This window comes from Solea solea, chromosome 19 (genome assembly GCF_958295425.1).
Source record: "Solea solea chromosome 19, fSolSol10.1, whole genome shotgun sequence".
NCBI lineage: Eukaryota > Metazoa > Chordata > Actinopteri > Pleuronectiformes > Soleidae > Solea > Solea solea.
Genome location: NC_081152.1, coordinates 4054943 through 4073090, shown reverse-complemented (window position 1 = coordinate 4073090; position 18148 = coordinate 4054943). Strand labels below are relative to the sequence as shown.

Below are 18148 nucleotides of genomic sequence, written 5' to 3'. Positions count from 1 at the left end.
TTGTTTCAAGCGTGGTCGTCTATTAACAGAGATGAAATCAAATACTTAAAATAAGCTTTATTGTCATTGTAGACACAGCATACAACGAAAATGGGAAAGGTGTGAGTGGAATGTCAGTTGTTTATTTGTAATGTATGACATGTTTAACAGATGTAGAGGTTTTCTCGATCATTTGCAACATCTAACATAACTGCGAGAGCAGTTACAGACATTGCTCGTGCAGCCAGCACGTCCTGGCTGTAAGCAATGCGGCTCAGGAGTCTGCTCACCAAGGGCACCAATCATTGTTTTCCCTTTTTAAATGTAAAATTGAATGGTTGACAGTCTTTCCTTTCAATAAATGCCACAATGAGGCAAATACACGGCTTCATATTTATACGCATGCTTGTCTCAGAGATGAAGCCACCTTTGTTAAGCTTTTGCTCCTCGCTGCAACTCCATCTTCAATTAGGTGAAGGCGGTATCGCTTGGTGGTATCCATGACAACACACTGTCCCCTGGATGGAATTAGATCAATATATATATATGTATGTATACATATATATATATATATATATATAAACTGTATAAACATATATAAACTGACTATTTGTGGACTGTAATCTAAAGCATTTTCAAGATACGCCCAACCATAAATGTAATATATGTACACATACTGAATTTCCATTTAAGATATATTTGTACATATGAGTTAAAAACATATATAATGACCTGATGACGTATGTATAAAACATATGAAAACATGTATTTCTAATACACAGGTTGTACATATCCACATTTTACGATGCAGGTGCCCTCAGATATGCAGAGGCTACATATATAATATGTGATAATGTGACAATATATGACACCCAGCTATTAAATTAGGGCTGAGAGCAATCCAATTCTATCAAGTTGGATATTTTACTTTGTAGGATTGTATCTGTGTTTAGAAAATTGTCTTCTTTAAATTAACGACAGCTGTCAAAGAGTTCATAACTTATTGAGCGTCAAACAAAAGATATGTCTTTGAGTAATCTCAAAAGGAAGCTGCAGACTTTAGGATGAATCTTGTCTTTTATGATGCTGATAACACGATGACATTTAGAATGATTCTGATTTTCACCTTTAACTTCCTGGTTGCGCTGCCTGCTCAAACAAACAAACAAACAAACAAACAAACAAACAAAACCACAAAGGTCTTCAACATTTACAGACAAACACACTCGATGCTTGCGCTTTAATATAATCTATAACAGTCAGGTTGTCAGTCTGTGTAATTCATATTGGTTTTGGTTGATTTAAAGTGGAATTCCGTGTGTGAAGAGCAACAGTTACCTCTAAAATGTAGTGAAGTGCCATTGTAATGTAGAAGAGGATGAACATTTAACTGAAAATGTAAAAAAAAACCAACAAAAGCCACACTGAGTGAGGACAGTTCTTTAAGTTGTAAGAGAAGGTTTTTATTACCAGTGCTATTTACATAGAAATAATACAGCCTTGCCCTAATCCCCCACCCCTGCAGTGTGCACAAATGCACACACACACACACACAAGTGCAAACATACACACATCCTCAGTCGTTCAGGTACTCACACACACACACACACACACACACGTACAGTCCCACACACACACACACACTCTGTATCCAAGGATGTCTCGATACATTAGAAATGAGACACATTCTTTCTGGATCTTGTACAGTGTCCAAAGGAAATGCAAATGAATTCAAAACAATATTCAAATAGCGCTAACTCAGCATTACCAGGGTTTTCTTGTACATGCGTTTTTGTGTAAGACGTGTCGCGTGGGCCATGAAGACACGCAGCTGAAAGATGCACCTATGTCTTTGGAGAAAGGGATTGTGGGAGGTTTTGTGTTGAGTAATATCAGATAGCTTGGGTTGTGTGTGTGTGTGTGTGTGTGTGTGTGTGTGCGTCACCTTTCAGTAGCGGCATTGTAACAGACAATGAAAATATTGTGTTTGCTTTTCAAAATCCGAGCTCTAATGAGACTTGGCCCTGAAACTGCAGAATTATCAGTTGGCAAAAGACACACGCGCACACACACACATTTGGATGAGTGTTTTCCAACATGGCCACTAGATGGCGATGAGAGCTTCAGAGCAGACTGGTAATGTCACAGATGTAGTCTGCCCCCTCTTTTGTTTTCTTTCTTTAGAGGAAGGAGACCTCAGCTGTTGAAGGAGATTCTCCATTATGGGTTCAATGTTCTTTTGAAAATCATTTCCATTAAAACATGTTTTTTAAAAGGGAGCGCAACAAAAGGAAGGTCAGGTGAAGCAGTGCGCGGAGCAGAACTATCAGGGCCGCCTGGATGGGTGTGAGATGGGTGTGTACGTGTGTGTGTGTGTGTCTGAGTGTGTGTGCATAATTGTGTCCGTGTTTTGAATAATGTTGTAGACATCCTTCTTTGAAGCTATGATCAAGAATACGTTAGGAGCATTAAAAGACTTATAGCTGGGTTCTCTACTATAGATTAGATTGTTACTGTGTGTGTGTGTGTGTGTGTGTGTGCAATTTTTGGTTTGACACTGTCTTACAGAAAAGAACATGTAAAATGAGCGTTGATGTTTTTTTGTTTTTTTGTCCTGTATTGATTGCCACGTGTGAGAAATAGAGCCTGTATATTAAACCCGGGTCCTTTGTCTTTCTAGTATTGAGGGTATGGTGGTAGTCAAGCAGTACAGACAGGAATAGAGCAAAAAAGAATCAAATAAGAACAAAAAAAACCAACAACAAAAACCTATATTGCTTTGAAGCAATGTTCAAACGTGTGGTGAGAAATGAAGATGTCCCCTTTGGCATTTGTCTCTAATGTGTTCCTGCCTAGAGCATTAGAAGAAACCTTTGTTAACATTGAGGGGAAGGCGAGAAGCATTTTGCTGGGTAGAATCACGACAGTTTCTTTTTTTTTACTTAAATAGTTCAAGTCCAGTAATCCAGTGAAGGATATGCTTTGGAACGTTTACTGGGCCGCAAATATTATTCTTTATTTTATTTTCCAATAAGCTATCCCATTCTGGATTCCATGTCTGTGTCCATCAATTCATCAGCTGACCGTCTTCCATAGATATTTCCACTCCACAATGTCTTTTTTTCCTCCACTCGTCTCCTGAATTAACTAGACTGAAATGACATTCAGCCCAAGAATAGTCCCTGTGGTGCCTCCTTTACCAGGCTGTAGTTTCTCCCATCTCCTGGCCTTGGTGAGACATAGGGGCGCTGTAGCTGGAGTTACTAGCCAAGGAGAAAGGAGGACTGGGTCCACCACCGTATGCCTCCCCCGGGACAGGCTGCAGGGAGCTGGGTAAGCCGGGCTCTGGACTCGGTGTTTCCGCATGGGAGATCATGTCCGTGAACCTTTGGTCGTCTGAAGGGTGGTGTCCCGATCCCTCCATGGCTCCGGGCCCAGAGCCCAGCATGTAGGGAGACTCAGCCGGAGACTGAGCCTGTGAAGACGGAGGACCGTGAGGGAAGAAGTCGTAGTTATTCCCCGGTCCATAATAGTCACCTTGGTATTCTGTGGAGGCAACGGGAGAAAACAGGAGGTTAGACTATCAAAGACTGGGAATATTCTGAACATAATAAACATTCACATTTCCCCAGAGCGGTGTGCAGTTCTACACACACCTCTACACACCTCCACACACACACACACACACCTACGTAAGTGGTGAAATTGATCATGTCCAATTTCCAACCAACCCCGGCTCCAACAGCCTCATTTGAGTGTATAAACAACTCCACACCTCTCCACCTCAGTTCACTCGCCTTTTACACACTGCATTCATCTCCCTCACTCATTCAGCTCGCAGCCATGCGTGCACCTCCACAGATTCCCCCTGCCCAAACTTCTGGATTTGGATGAGGAACTCCAAAATGAGATTCCAGCCTCCCTGCAGCCCCCCCCCCCCCCCCCCCCCCCAGGTCTTATCGACTACACCTCTTTTGTCATGTCTGACGTAGCTTCGAGCAACATCACCTGCCTCTGCCTCACCAGGTGTCCTCATTATCTACTATAATGTATTTATCATTAAGAATATAAGAAGAAGAAAAACGGGCAATAGACCCAGCAAATACTCCCATTTGAAAAGCTGGAACCTGATTGTTGTTGATTTATTTTCTGTCACTCTACAGTATCTAATCAATGAGCTGTTTTCTTTTTCTTTTTTTTCTTTCACCATCCAATAATTTTCCCCCCTATTAATTACACTTCATTCCACTGCTTTATCTACTTCACGCTGCTACCGGCATCTGCACCTCCTTAATTTATGCTCTCAGTTTGCAGACTGTGCTACTGCTGTGTTTTATTTACAATGACGGAGCTGGATCATCTATAGCTTTTTGAATGAGTCATATTTAATGACGGATCCTGTGTGCATGAGGCAGAAGTCAAACAAAAACAATGACTTCTAGTTTGTCAGTTATTCAAAATATGCTATTATTAGGACTTTAAAGTCAGGGGATCAGAATGACACGCGTTGGAGCCGTGAATGTTGGCACAAAACGTAACTAATCCAATAGTCGTTCCAATAGCATTCCAGTCAGAACTAAAGTGGCGGTATAGTGTAGACTGTCTTGAAGACTATTATCAGTCAAGTGGCTGAAAAAACACATGTGCAAAAAATCCTCTTCTCACTTCAACCACAATGTCGTAACAAAGCTCGATTCACATTCTGTAGTCTGCCGTGTCTTAAATGTCTCAGCTTTTATTCATATTCAAAGAGCAAGACAATTTCACCTGGATTTTTACACATTTTCTTACTCAACCTGACTGATATATTTGTGTCTCTGAGAGGTGCCGCGCCAATTTGTGTCCCCAATGAGGAAACCTCACAGTCACTCTATACCAGGGACAAGGTGACATTTTCAAATTCATTCAAAATCCATGATGAACAGTGAAAGAGGCAGAAATACACTTTTAGATAAATAATACAGCTGTCAATCACACAGTGCCCATGCCCCAGCATGTGCCTTACCATATATTTGACTTTAAATGGGACTATAATTTAAAAAATGGACGTCACGCTGTGTTGAAAAAGACCTGAAACTATAGTTATTATGACCATAAATACAGAGTCAGAGTCGCCCCCTGATGGACAGTCATGAGAATAGAAGTTTCAGACAATTATGCACTGGCTTCACTTTAGGGGCCTGGTGACAATGTGGTTATTTTTTAAGTTGTGTTTTTCTGTTGAGTATTGAATATGAAGCTAGGTCTCACTTGTTAAACTAAAGAACACAACAATTACTTTGGAAAACATTTCACATGGACAATTTTATTAGTAGCTTCATTGGGGAAAAAAAGCTCATGTAATGCACTTTATCTCCTACAGTAACAATGAGGCTGAGGCTCCAGAAATAAAACCAAACCACTTCGATCTTAAGACCTTTTTTTTTGATAGTTTTTCTGTTATTGGGATGAACTAACTCCATTAAGCAACCAGTCGACTGGACAGATGGCTGGGTCAAAGGTGTTACAATCGGCACCTTTAAAGTTCATCAACACTAATGAATTACCCTGGTACATCTCATTTGTTTACGCCGAGCAGAGCAAACTGTTGCCATCAACGTGAAGTTGCCAGGCAACCAGCTCACGCTGCACAGTCGCAGCATCCGACTGAGAGAAACAGTCCAGCACATAATTCCCTGTGAATTCCCTCACACACTTCAGTTTCTGCACTGACTGAACAAAACAAGATGTGACTTTTCCATCTGTGAGCTGTAATGTGGCAGCGGAGAGAAGTGCGTTACCTTTGGACTGAGCCCATTTCCTGTCTGTGTGCTGAGTGATGCAAATTGAATGCTCTCAATAGCCTCACATATAGTCTGGAGAAATAAAATATTGATCTTGTCAGGGGCCGATAGCACTAGTTGCAGATAGAAATCAACTTGAATGGAAGTCTATGGGAAAATGAGCTTCTAATTCTAACTTGATTTAAAACATCAGTAAACATTTTCCTGACGAGTTCATGGTCTCAATCACTAGCTTCAGATCTTCTTCAACAGAACATGATGTCAATTATGTTCCAATTTAATGGAATATAGATAACAAAGCGTGGCACTAATGTGATTGAACTGTCTGAATTTCCAGTATTAAAAAAACGTGCTGCTGCTCAAGTCACAAATCTTGAGGTTTCCAAACGGGAGTTGGTTTTGCTAGAGGAAGACGACGTCCACTTTTAATGTTATGTGACGACCACAACCGCCATGCTATAACGTAGCCGCGGTCTCCAATGACAATCAGACGTAGGATGAGCTGCTGAGGTTCAAGGTTCAAGGTTCACTCTATTGTTGTTCATCACGCTAAAAACATGGATGACAACAATTGTCAGCCAGGACCAGCAAAAGTAAATCAAATAAATCTAATCTAATCGTGTTTAAGAAGAGAAAGGAAGTGAATTTTGTAATTCCAATTAAACAAAAACAAGCGCTTCTATATACTGTAATATGACATATTACAGTATATAGAGTTCATCTTCGCCTCACACTGTTTGCATCAGGGCTTCAGCTTCCCTCACTCACACTGAATCCATTCAGTTCCAAAACAACCTTGAGCTGAGAGATCGATGGCTGACTTTTTTCCGCCTGCCCCAGATGTTGCACTTGCGTTTCTCCACCCCCGCCATCTGCTCCTCTCACTCTTTCACTATTTCAGTCTTAGCGGGCGAATTTGGGACCTAACAGGTTAGAATGTGAGAATCGCTGTACGTTGCCTGGCTTATAACAACTGTATTTATTTATGTTGCACTTTGCTATTAGAAAGTACCGCGAGGAACAATGGGAGGTGACATGACTCTCGCAAAACAAGCTCATTATTTGATCTCACAAACAGAGCCCTGCTAGTTTTTGACGACCTTGAGAAAAAAAACAATACAACAAGCCCGTGTTGTGGACTGCATGGTGTGTGTGTGTGTGTGTGTGTGTGCGACTCTGCAAGCTATAATTACACTCACACATGCAGATGCACTATCCCACACAGAGGCATCCCTCCCTTTCATCATCACCGTCAGCAGCAGCAGCAGCAGCAGCAGCAGCAGCAGCAGAGGAGCATAAGGAAGCAGCAAGCTCAGATAAAGGCGCAGACTGGCCTGTGCCGCTGCGGCACAAAAGGGTGTGAAAAGCGATGTGCGAAGAAAGCAAGATAGATGAGAATGAGGGATGAAGGTTTTTGTCCTCTGTTTGCCCCTCCCACTACCACTCCCCCCACCCCACACACACACACACATACACACCCCTTGTTCAAGGCTTGACAGCCGCTGTTTATTGTGTCCTGAATGCAGAGGCCCTTCAGGTGGATGGATGGATGTACAGGAGCGGCTCAAGAACAGAAACAAGCTGCTCATACCCATGACACGTGCATCTGGTTTTTACCTCCAGTTCAATTCCAGGCCACTGTTGACTTAGTGCTGTGTTGTTCTATCTGCCACCCACCTGCTATTGTCTGGGATTTCTTTTTTTTCTATTTTAGTCCAGACCAACAGATGCTTAAATACATCTTTTTTTTCAAGAGGCCTTTACAAGCATTTTTCTTTTTTGTTTTTTTCTAAGAATATTGATTTGAAGGTGTCATTCCACCCACTGGAGATCACAGACACACACACACACACATACAAAGTGATGAACATTCAATTTTGAAAACGGTGTTCAGTGTAGAGGCCACTTTACAATTTAATCACTACAAATATTTGCCCAAAATCAAAGATGATTTTGTGTGTGTGTGAACATTCCATCAGTTTTTAAAGACGTGAGTGTGCAAGGCCAAGGCTGTAAATTGCCTGTAATTTGCAGTGATACAGTCAATGAAAGACAGCAACATCACAGATGCCTCCTCTGTGTGTTTTCAGCAGATCTAAGCCGGACAAAGGTGAATATAATCATTTCTTTACTACCTATATAGTAACACATTTAATAACCGTACTTGCAAAAGTTCTTTTTCTTCCACTCATTCAAAAAGAATCCTTCACCTGATTCTATTCTAATGTCTTACTTGCATTTGTTAAATTGTCTTCTAGCCTCTAAGTATTTTTATATGGAGGAAGTTTTTTGAAAACAGGGAAGAAAAGAAACCAAAGTTTCCCTCAAATACTATGATTTGTAAAAGGCTATAAGTTAAACTTAGTGAGACACAGAAACAGTCATAGTTCTAGTTATATGCTGGATTTTTGACCAGGTCTTAAAAAAGAAAAAAATCCTAAAAAGATTTTCCTGGTTAAATAAAGGACATTTTGAAAGATAAGCAGGTAAGCATTTTACTTTGAGAGTTAAATTAAACTAGGGTTTTCTTTTTTGTCAAAGCCTCTTAAAGCTTGTTTTTCAAACGAGAAGCGAAATTATCTTGGAACATTACTGACTGTCTGAACAATGCATGGTCAGGGTGAGAGTCACATTAAGCACTGACTGCATGAATGAGTGAGATGAAAAGATTACAGAGAAATTATGTGACCGTCAGTGTCCACAGAAATCCCGCTGAGGTTACATCTGCAGTGTACAGTAGACACAATAGTGAATAACTTATATGTTATCGCTTCGCAGCCTATAATAACCCACATAGCCTTCTGCTGAAGGCTGCTCTTCAGTTTGCAGTAACACTATTTTGGACTCAGGGTAAAACCAGGATATATATATATTTTTTTTTTTATTCCTTTTACATTGCCTTAACATAATTTCACACATTGCACATTAAAGGGGCTTTATGAAGGACGTGTATTATATTAAGTCATAAAATGATCATGGTGTGTCGTCACAGATAAAAGAAACGTGTTTAAATGAAATACTTTACTGATAACTGTGGTACAGTCTGTGTATTCTCAATTTAAAATGCTTTTTTATGTTTTGGTCTGGAGCTCCATCCATCCAATAAGCCAGACAGCTCGTGATGCTTGGACCAAAGTCCGTCAAACACAGTGAAAACGTTACGAAATCTAAAAAATTCTCACTACCCCTCTCAAAAATGTCTCAACCAGAGGAAAAGGAAAAACAAGGGTCTGCACTGGAGACGGTGTGGAAGCAGAACAGGAAGCTACAGCCAATACTGAAATGAGCCGATACTAAAATCTGACATTAACAGACTGCCGACCACGGGCTGGAAGAGTTGTGAGCACGACAAACTGAAATATGCCGAACTGTAGATTCGATCAAAAAGGCTTAAAAATCCTGAAAACATCAAATTTATCAAGGCAATTTTGAAAACCTCAACATTTTACAGAGGAGTCTGGTGTATTTAGCCCAATCACAACCCATTCAGCCGTATTACAGTTCAGTGACTGTGTCACACAGAGTCTGCGCTCCGGTCATGTGGGAAGTACTGAACGACTGGGTGAACAGATCTTTGTAATTAGCTGATTCTAACGATTCAGTTACACCAAGTGTCGTGCAGCCGTGCTATGGCGACCCCGCCCACGTTGAGGAGGGACTATGGTAATGGCAAACAATATCAACATTTTACATGTATATGTTGAATTGGGATAGTAGCAGCCCTTTAAAATGCTAAACGACTCCATTGAACATATTTAACATATAATCCCTATCGTTTTGCTATAGATAAAGAGCCTACCATCATATAGGACATTAGCTGAAGGCTGCATTTCTTACCTCCGTAGTAACCGTAAGCCCCAGGTCCCAAAATGTCTGCATCCTCCAGCCGGCCTCCCAGAGACCTCATCCTCCTTGGGCCTCTGAAAAAGGTGTGCCGCCGGGCGCTCAGAGCACTCAGCTGCTTCATTCGTCGCTCTTTGGATCTTCTGTTCTGGAACCAAACCTGCAGCAGACGGACAAATAAACACAGAGTTAGAGGTTTGAGCTCGAAGTGCGGCCTTCACGGATCGGTTTCCTCTTCCTGTCTCTGTCCTGTTTCCCTTCCAAGTCAAACCGAGACAACCTCACAACAAGAGTGCAAATAGTCTGACACAGATGTGATGAGATGCAAGTCTTTTCCACCTTGTAACAAACAAATCCACCTGATCATTTTACCTAATTTCATTAATATTAATTAATATATTCACACTCAATGTGAAAATGTGAGTATGTGTGGAATTCAAATCCAGCGGATAATTCCTTAACGTTTTTGGGTAAAAATATCGAATCAAAAGATCATTTAAAAAAACAATTGTTTTATTAAGTAATTGATTCATTTCAGGTTTTAATTGGCATAACAATTGAATGATTAAATTGGAGTCTTTGTCAATTACCGTTACGTTTAAAATTGTTATTTCAATTTTGAAAATGAGTCAGAAATATTAATATTGTTCATATACTAAAAAAAAGGTACCTGTTTTAGTTGAAATATGATTATTTTTAGCTCCACTTGCTGTGGCTTCTCTTTCACTGTGTGATTCTCTCGACTCCATTGTTAAAAAAGACAGATCCATATGCAGTTACACCCTGAACAGAAAAGGTCCATCAAATCCAAATGTAAAATGAAAAATTGCCAATGCATTGTCAGAATTTCACAGAAAAGATCAGTTCAGCTTTAGCAGACGATGAATGGTGACACCAGCGGCTTTCTGTGCCTGAAACTCGCTCAAGTGGAAAGAGCTTTTTGTGTATTCAAATAGCAACTGTTTGCAAAGACAGATCCGATGAACAGAGACCGAGTTCAATATCAGCAAAATCACAAAAAAGGCCCCATTTTAATTTGAACCTTTTCTACCTGTGACACAACACGACACGCCATGTGACTCCAGCAACACTTTCTCAGTCATGAAAGTAAAAATAGTACAAATACACCACAACCCGGTGCACCTCAGTGCAAGTTAAAATAAACAGCGGCGGCCATAAATCAGAGCATAAAAAGCTTATCAGTCGCGTTAAATAAGCTGTCTTTGAAGAGGAACAAAGGGGGGGATGATTTTGAAAGTGCAGAACTACATGCCATATGGAAGAATGTCTGCATTATAAGCACATAACACATCTTGTTTCGCCTCTTTGCATCACTGCTGCATAATGATGCATGTTTCACACTGACGAGGGTACACCAGAGGCAGGATCCCACTGTGCTGCAGATTACCAAAAACACACAGATGCTCTCTCTCTCTCCCTCTTTCTCTTTCTTTCTCCCTCTCTCTCTCTCTCTCTCTCTCACACACACACACACACAAAACAAAACAAGAAAAACACACACACACACACACCTAAAACCACTTAGGCTGTGCTCTATGTGCTCCAGCAGCAAAGGCGACACCTGCTTATTGAGAACAATCGTCTAACTGTAGGGTACATTTTTATGGAAATGCTCTCGCTCCCCTCGAGAGAGCGTTGCTTAGGGATTACATCCACATGCTGGAGAAGCAGCGTGGCTCACGGGGCTCCCCGCGTTGAGAGCAATGGTATTTAACACACAGTGAGCGACAAAGAGGAGGAGGATGACGAAACGCAGCCTCCATTTTGGCTCCGAGGCAACACACCAAGCAGTCAGGGGTGGAGATCATGGACACAGAGATGGATGGATGACTGACTGAGTGACTGCCTGGTTTCCTGATCAGTTAATTGACTGACTTATAGATTTATTGATGGATTGAGCTCTACTAATGCACACACACACACACACATATACAGCAGCAGCAGGCTGCAGTATGATGATGCCACAGATGAGGCAGTGTGGAGAGGCCTCGTGTCTGCTCTAATAAGCAGTGGGAGCAGGCTGTAAGTGAGTAAGAGCAGAGAGGTGGGAAAAGGGGAGGGTGGTATGTAAATCTGTGAAATCAGCGATAATTACAGTGAGTGCACAAAAAGCCACATCACAGTTGGCAGAGATGGTGCTAATCATCCTGACACAGTCTGCACCCAGACACCAAACCAGTGACTCTGTGTGTGTGTGTGTGTGTGTGTGTGTGTGTGTGTGTGCGGGAGGATGAAAAGACACACAGATAGAGAGAGAGAGAGCGAGAAAAGGTCCAAAACAGTGTACACTTGTGTTATACTGCCAAACATGTTTGTTGCCATTGGCAAAAACAAAACCAACCTTTCACTAATTTCATGGCTGCGGAAACACAAAATAAACTGCTGCCTGCGTGGAATAAAGGATAGTCCTCACAAAGAGGGGGGGGAAACATGGTGTTTATTATATCCATGTATCAGTAAATTGGATTACTGGAACTTAATTTCAGGGAATAAATTAACGCCTGCAGGTATTGATACAGCAAACGTGGGAATTGGAAGCAAATGAGTGAGTTTTTCAATTTCAGGAATGGGGATATAGTGGAGTTTTTTTTCTTTTTCTTTTTTTTAAAGCACATAATTCAATAAAAATATGGAAATTAGTACAGAACCCTCAAAAAATACATTTTGGATTATTATTATTATATTACATTATATTATATGGAGATTTAAGGTTTACACATTCATCTATTAAACCCGTGTTTGTTTATTTTTATAAATGGAGAATATGAAATGTTTTTTTAAAGAAAAATGGGTAAAAGTTCCTGTTATGTGTGTATACACCTAATTATTTAAGAAGTCAAGATCATTGCACATCTCTCCCACACACACACACACACACACACACATTTCAATATGATGCTCTCGCGCCACATCATGTTGTGACATTCCTCCAGCAGATAATGGAGCCTTCAATTAACTGTTCAAGTAGAATTAATGAGTAATTCCACTGATTTATAATCCGCCGTTCCTCACTCGTTTGTCTTTGTCTGCGCATTCTCTGCCTCTCTTCATCTCCACTGAGAGTGAGTCTATATTACAAATGTGGAAAATAACAACAACAACAACAACAACAACAAACGGGTCTCACCTGGATCACCCGCATGTTCAGACCCGTCTCCTGCGCCAGCTGCTCCCGGATATGTCGGGTCGGCTTCGGCGTGGCGACAAACGCGGCCTTTAACGTTTCCAGCTGCTTGGCCTTGATGGTGGTCCGGGGCCCCCGCCGCTTCGTCCCCGAGTTCTGCTCCTCGTTCTCAATATTGTTCGTTTCCTTATCTGAGGACGTGGAATTGTCCGTCTCTTTTATGTCCTCCTGTGCTGGATCCTGCAGATCCGGCGATAAACTCCTGTCCGTACACGATGACACTGACGGAGGAGGAGGGAGGAGGAGGAGGAGGAGGGAGGCACACAAACAAGAGGAAGGTCACGATCCGAAAATGTCAGGATGGGTGAATGGGTTTGCTTTAATTAAGCTTTTACGCCGAGGAAATGTGGCAAATATCCAAAATATGCTTTATTTCATTCCAGGTGGAATTTGTGCAACACCCACAAAAAAGCTAAACCACATTTTTGCATGCATTTTTTTCCCATGCAAACTTGTTTCAAAATTATTTTCCTCTTTCATATTTATGTATTAATTAATTTATTTCAATGGTTGGATGTCCCCAACTCCTGTGTAGTTATTGCATAAATGAAATACTTTCAATTAAGAAATGATGGGTCACGCAAAAGTAACTTAAAAGTAAGAAAAAAAAATGTATTTTTCAAAATTTTTCAAAAGGGGCCCCAACTCCAGCACCACCCGTGTTCCATGTGTGCACGCCCATGGTTATTAATGGACGTGGCACTCGGTGTAAACAGCTAAAACAGCACACACTCAGATTATTCCTCACAAAAACAGATACATCACACATATCTGTGTGTGATGTATCAGCAGTATGTGTGTGTGTGTGTGTGTGTGTGTGTGTGTGTGTGGAGTGGGTCTGCGTGTCCTCATGAGCTCTCAGAGGGAAAAGGGGAGCCGCGCGCACGGTCGCGGAGCAGCGTGTTCATCCCCAGCGGAGCCTGACATACAATAACAGAGACCCATTGTCCTGTGGAGGTAAATATTGAGACCATTCATCTGACAAGGTTGTTGTGACATGGTCTCTGCGGGTCCAGTGAAAACGTTCAACAAAAACAACATCTCGCTGAAAAGCCTCCAAAACTCGCCTCTCTTGTTTTCCCCCCGCAAGGCCGATTTGACCCACCAAGATAGGCGCGCGCGTGCGTAATGTCTATCCAAAATCACGCACATACACACGCGTATTGACCGACGCGCCACAAAGATGACATTTTAGATGAGAGATACGAACATGAACAAACACACACATTATTTACCTGAATTCAAGTTGACTTCCTTAATGGCCACGGTGCTCAAGTAGTCTTCTTTGCACACGAACTTGTTCTCGTCTATCACGTAGAGCTCCTCTCCCGTGGACAGCTGCTTGTTACACACCATGCAGGTGAAGCAGTTCAGGTGGAACACCTTGCTGCGGGCTTTGCGCACCAAGTCGTTGGGCAGGATTCCCTGCAGACAGCCCGCACACTTCGTGCCAAACCGCCTGCACGAGAAGGCAGAAATTAATACAAAATGTAAGACAAATAAAATAATGATAGATGCCATTGTCCCCCCTTTGTAGGCCCTCACACACACACACACAAAGTGGAAACAGAAGCACTTACTTTCTCTTTTCTTTTTTTTTAGCCAACACATTATGTAATACAAAATATCCGAAATATAAACTGACTCTTAATTCCTAAATAAAAGCAAATTAGTCACATAATTATCTTATGAATATTATACGAGGAATTATTTATAGAATCATTTGAATAATGTCTGTAATATGGAAAACGGCTAAGAAATATAAGCAATTGAGACCATTTTAGTAACGACAAAAATACATAATAATAAATAATAATAATAATATACACTATATTAGGGAACATAGTTATAATAAACACATGAGTAAACAGGTCATTGTTTACTTGTTTCTGCTAAATGAACTGACAGAATAAATAGTGACTGCGCTTTCATCAAAGATAATAACGTCTGACTTTCCTTTAAAAAAAAATAAATGGGATTAAAAATAAATCATAATTTTGATGGAGTTGCTGTGACAATAACCCCCAACGCGAAACGCATTAGTGACAATCAACACATTGTAGCCGGGGAATATATTATGGGATTAAGCAGAGTTATAGGGTGGAAATCTTCCCTTAATCCACATTCACCCGCGTTTAAATACCGCGGGGTGGGAGGGACGGACTCATCACTGCGACGCACAAATCCACACACACACACACACACACACACACTGTATGTACATACGGTGTGAGTGAGTGAGTGAGATTAGACTGACGTTTGCTGGTATTTTGTCTCCTGCACTGATGCTGTGATTTGTTTTAGCAGATATTCCAGGTATTCGAAAAAGGTTAAAAAAATGCAAATAACTTTATAAAGTCTGACATAGCAAATAATAATAATGAATAAAGCAATAAAATAATCCATATGGACCTACTTTTGTTGTTACTGATATGGGGAACTAATAGAAATAACTGTGGTTACACTCACACTGCTATATAACAAACACTGCAGAGCCCCCCCCTATATTTATTTATTTTATCTTTTTAATTTTGTTGCTGTTTCTGTCTAGTCTGTGTAATGTTTATTTGTGGAGAATATGAATGTTAAGCGTGGGAGAAAATTTCAATTTCAAATAAATATAAAATAATGCAGTTTAATGTGGTGGTTTGTGTATCTTGTTTTTTCCTAAGCCAGTATAGGATCTAAAGCAGCTCTATACCTGAATGCTGGTTACATTTATTTATTCTATTTTATCTATTTATTTGTTCTGTGTTTCAAAGGGCGCAGTGTACAGTTATTGTTGTGCTGTGTACAATTCCGCATCTGCAGTCCCTTCAGGTCAGAGCAACACAAAGACAAGCACATGAAGTGCAGCAACAATAACACGAGCACATCAGAGATGGATAAAGCATCTCTCTCTCTCTCTCTCTCTCTCTGTGTGTGTGTATGTGTGAGATTCTGTTTTCAGCACATCCTGGGCCTGTTCCTGGGTTTTCACTGGGATTGGGATGATGAGGAGGCGGTGGGGGGTGGAAGTGATGGTGGAGGTGATTCTTAAACCTTTTGGGGGTGAAAGCCAGCCCTCCTTTTTTTGTTTTTTTGTTTTAACACTAATGTTGCCTTGTTTTCCCATTTGCAATGGTATCGTTTCACTGCCCCCCTTCTCCCCTCCCCTCCCACCCTCCTCTTTCACATGCATGTCCAAGCCTCCCCTCGGCGAAAGGCCACAACTCTACTTACACAACAAATGGACACATTAGGGTGATTACTGTTTCGCCTGGCTAATGGCTGGCCATTTAAAAAAAAAAGAAAAAAAAAAGCCAACCCTTTGCACTGTAATATGACGGTCAAGGCCGCGCGAGACCAATAATGGGGCCTCGTCCCAACAAAGGCTCGCGCGTCTTACATGTCATTAGACAATTTGGGGGGGGTGGTTATGGGCACGAACAGATGAAAATGATGCTATAAGAGCAAACAAGGGCCTCACTTATCACTCAATTACCTGAAAACACTTTTGGAAGAACTGTGAAAGCGGTTAAGAGCCTAATTAATAAAGCAAAAAGTGTTGTCTGCAGCTGGAAAGAAGATAGATATTTGTGTGTGTGTATATATATATATATACACACACATATATATATATATATATATATAAAATCCCAAACGCTGAGAATACAATTGGATTATAGACGGGTGATTTAAATTTGAGGCGTTATTTATTTCTCTTTCCATTGCAGGGAATTCAATCAAAAGGCCACGTGATAACTAAGTGGATATCATATTTCGTTATGGGATGAAATGAGCAGTAAATGTTTTTTTTGTTTTTTTATTGCTAGCTGTGTGTTATAGGAGTTAGTATGAATGTTATGTCTCCTTGAAAAGTCGTTTTATAATAATAGTAATATGATATAATAACAGAGACTGTATAATAGATGTTTTCTTATTTTATATGATCTGATGTTTAAGTGAATAATTTTAGGTGTTAGGTTTATTATATAATAAACCTAGTTAATTCGACATATTAATAAACCTGCTGACATTTTTTATGTAGTTTTTAAATCTAGTTTGCAGTCACCCACTTTACCCAATATTAAACGTTGCTTTCTGTCTTTCTTTCTTTCTTTCTTTCTTTCTTTCTTTCTTTCCTGGGACAAAGTGGATCCACACTCTTCACGCGCGTTACCTGAAAAAGTCCGTTTTGCAATAGAGCTTCCCGTCTCTGGAGAAGCACTTCTCGGTGAGGTTGCAGTTGCAGTCGCAGCACTGCACGCACTTGGCGTGCCACGCTCTGTCCAGCACGTTGAGCAGGAAGCGGTCCAAGATGGGCCGCTCGCACCCGGCACATTGGACCATCATGTTTCCGGCCTGCAGGAAGCCGAGTGCCGACCTTCCCACTGCACGGACTGCGCTGCTCGGAACCGGGTCTCCGCGGAACAACGTCTTGGCTCCGGGAGTGTGCGCTGTCTGTCAAGCGAACACTGGAGGAAGCTCCAGTTTCTCACAGGTGGAGGCGTGACAGTTCCACGGCAACCGCTGTAAGTCCCGGTCCTGGTTTTGGTGTAGTTGTCCCTCCTGGCACTTGTCACAATCCACAATCCAAAAAAAAGGAGAGGAGGATTTCAGCCGCGCCAGCTGATGAGCTGCGTAATAATGGTCAGAGCGCGCATGTTTTCTCGCGGACACACACTTTAAACGCCATTAATAATCACTGCTGTGTTATTTGTAGCACAACATCCCTTTTGTTTTTGTGGGCTCCAGTCATTTCCTTCGCTCTCTCCTCACGTCGCCACTTTCGCATCACTGTGCCATGGATTATCACGAGGTTTTTTTCCCCCTGCCTGCCGCTGCATGCGCGCAGCCTGCGCTCACATTGGATAACGCCCTCGTTAATTCTCCGTGCAGCGGAGCCAATCACAGCGCAGTTGTCATGGTTACACGCTCATAGCTGTAGCCTCGGACACGGAGAGAACCTGGAACCACACGCCGTGCACAAAATACCATGGCCGTGGTGGAAGTTGGCTGGCTGGTTTCTATAAGGCCAGCGCGCGCGGGGATGGTTTCATGCGGGCGCGTGGAGACATCACAGGCTGGACGCGAGGGGAATACATTAGTAAACTAAGCACTTATTTAATTTTTGGGGGGACTTGGGAAAAAAAATGGAAAGGTGCAAAAGGCGACTTTGCATGTCAGTGAAATGAATGTGATGAGCTTGCAGTGGGAGTGGGAGTGGGAGTAGCCGAACAAGGGGCTAATACTACACAACCTTTATTATGGGCCCCTGTGACAAAACGCTCCTGCATCACAGTGAGTCTGTGACGGGCTACAGATCGAGGAGGGGCCGCGGGCCTTTTCTCATGCA

At 41.6% G+C, this 18148-nt stretch overlaps 1 protein-coding gene across 1 annotated transcript; it reads right to left on the bottom strand.

Moving 5' to 3' along the window:
- Positions 1 to 923: 923 nt before the first annotated feature.
- Positions 924 to 17830, bottom strand: lhx5 (LIM homeobox 5). Its single transcript, XM_058618135.1, has 5 exons — positions 16973 to 17830; positions 14046 to 14269; positions 12754 to 13031; positions 9600 to 9765; positions 924 to 3525 (listed from the first exon to the last, which is right to left on the bottom strand). Exons 1-5 carry the CDS (start codon positions 17143 to 17145, stop codon positions 3176 to 3178), a joined length of 1191 nt encoding a protein of 396 aa, XP_058474118.1. The 5' UTR covers positions 17146 to 17830; the 3' UTR covers positions 924 to 3175.
- Between the last annotated feature and the right edge of the window lie 318 nt (positions 17831 to 18148).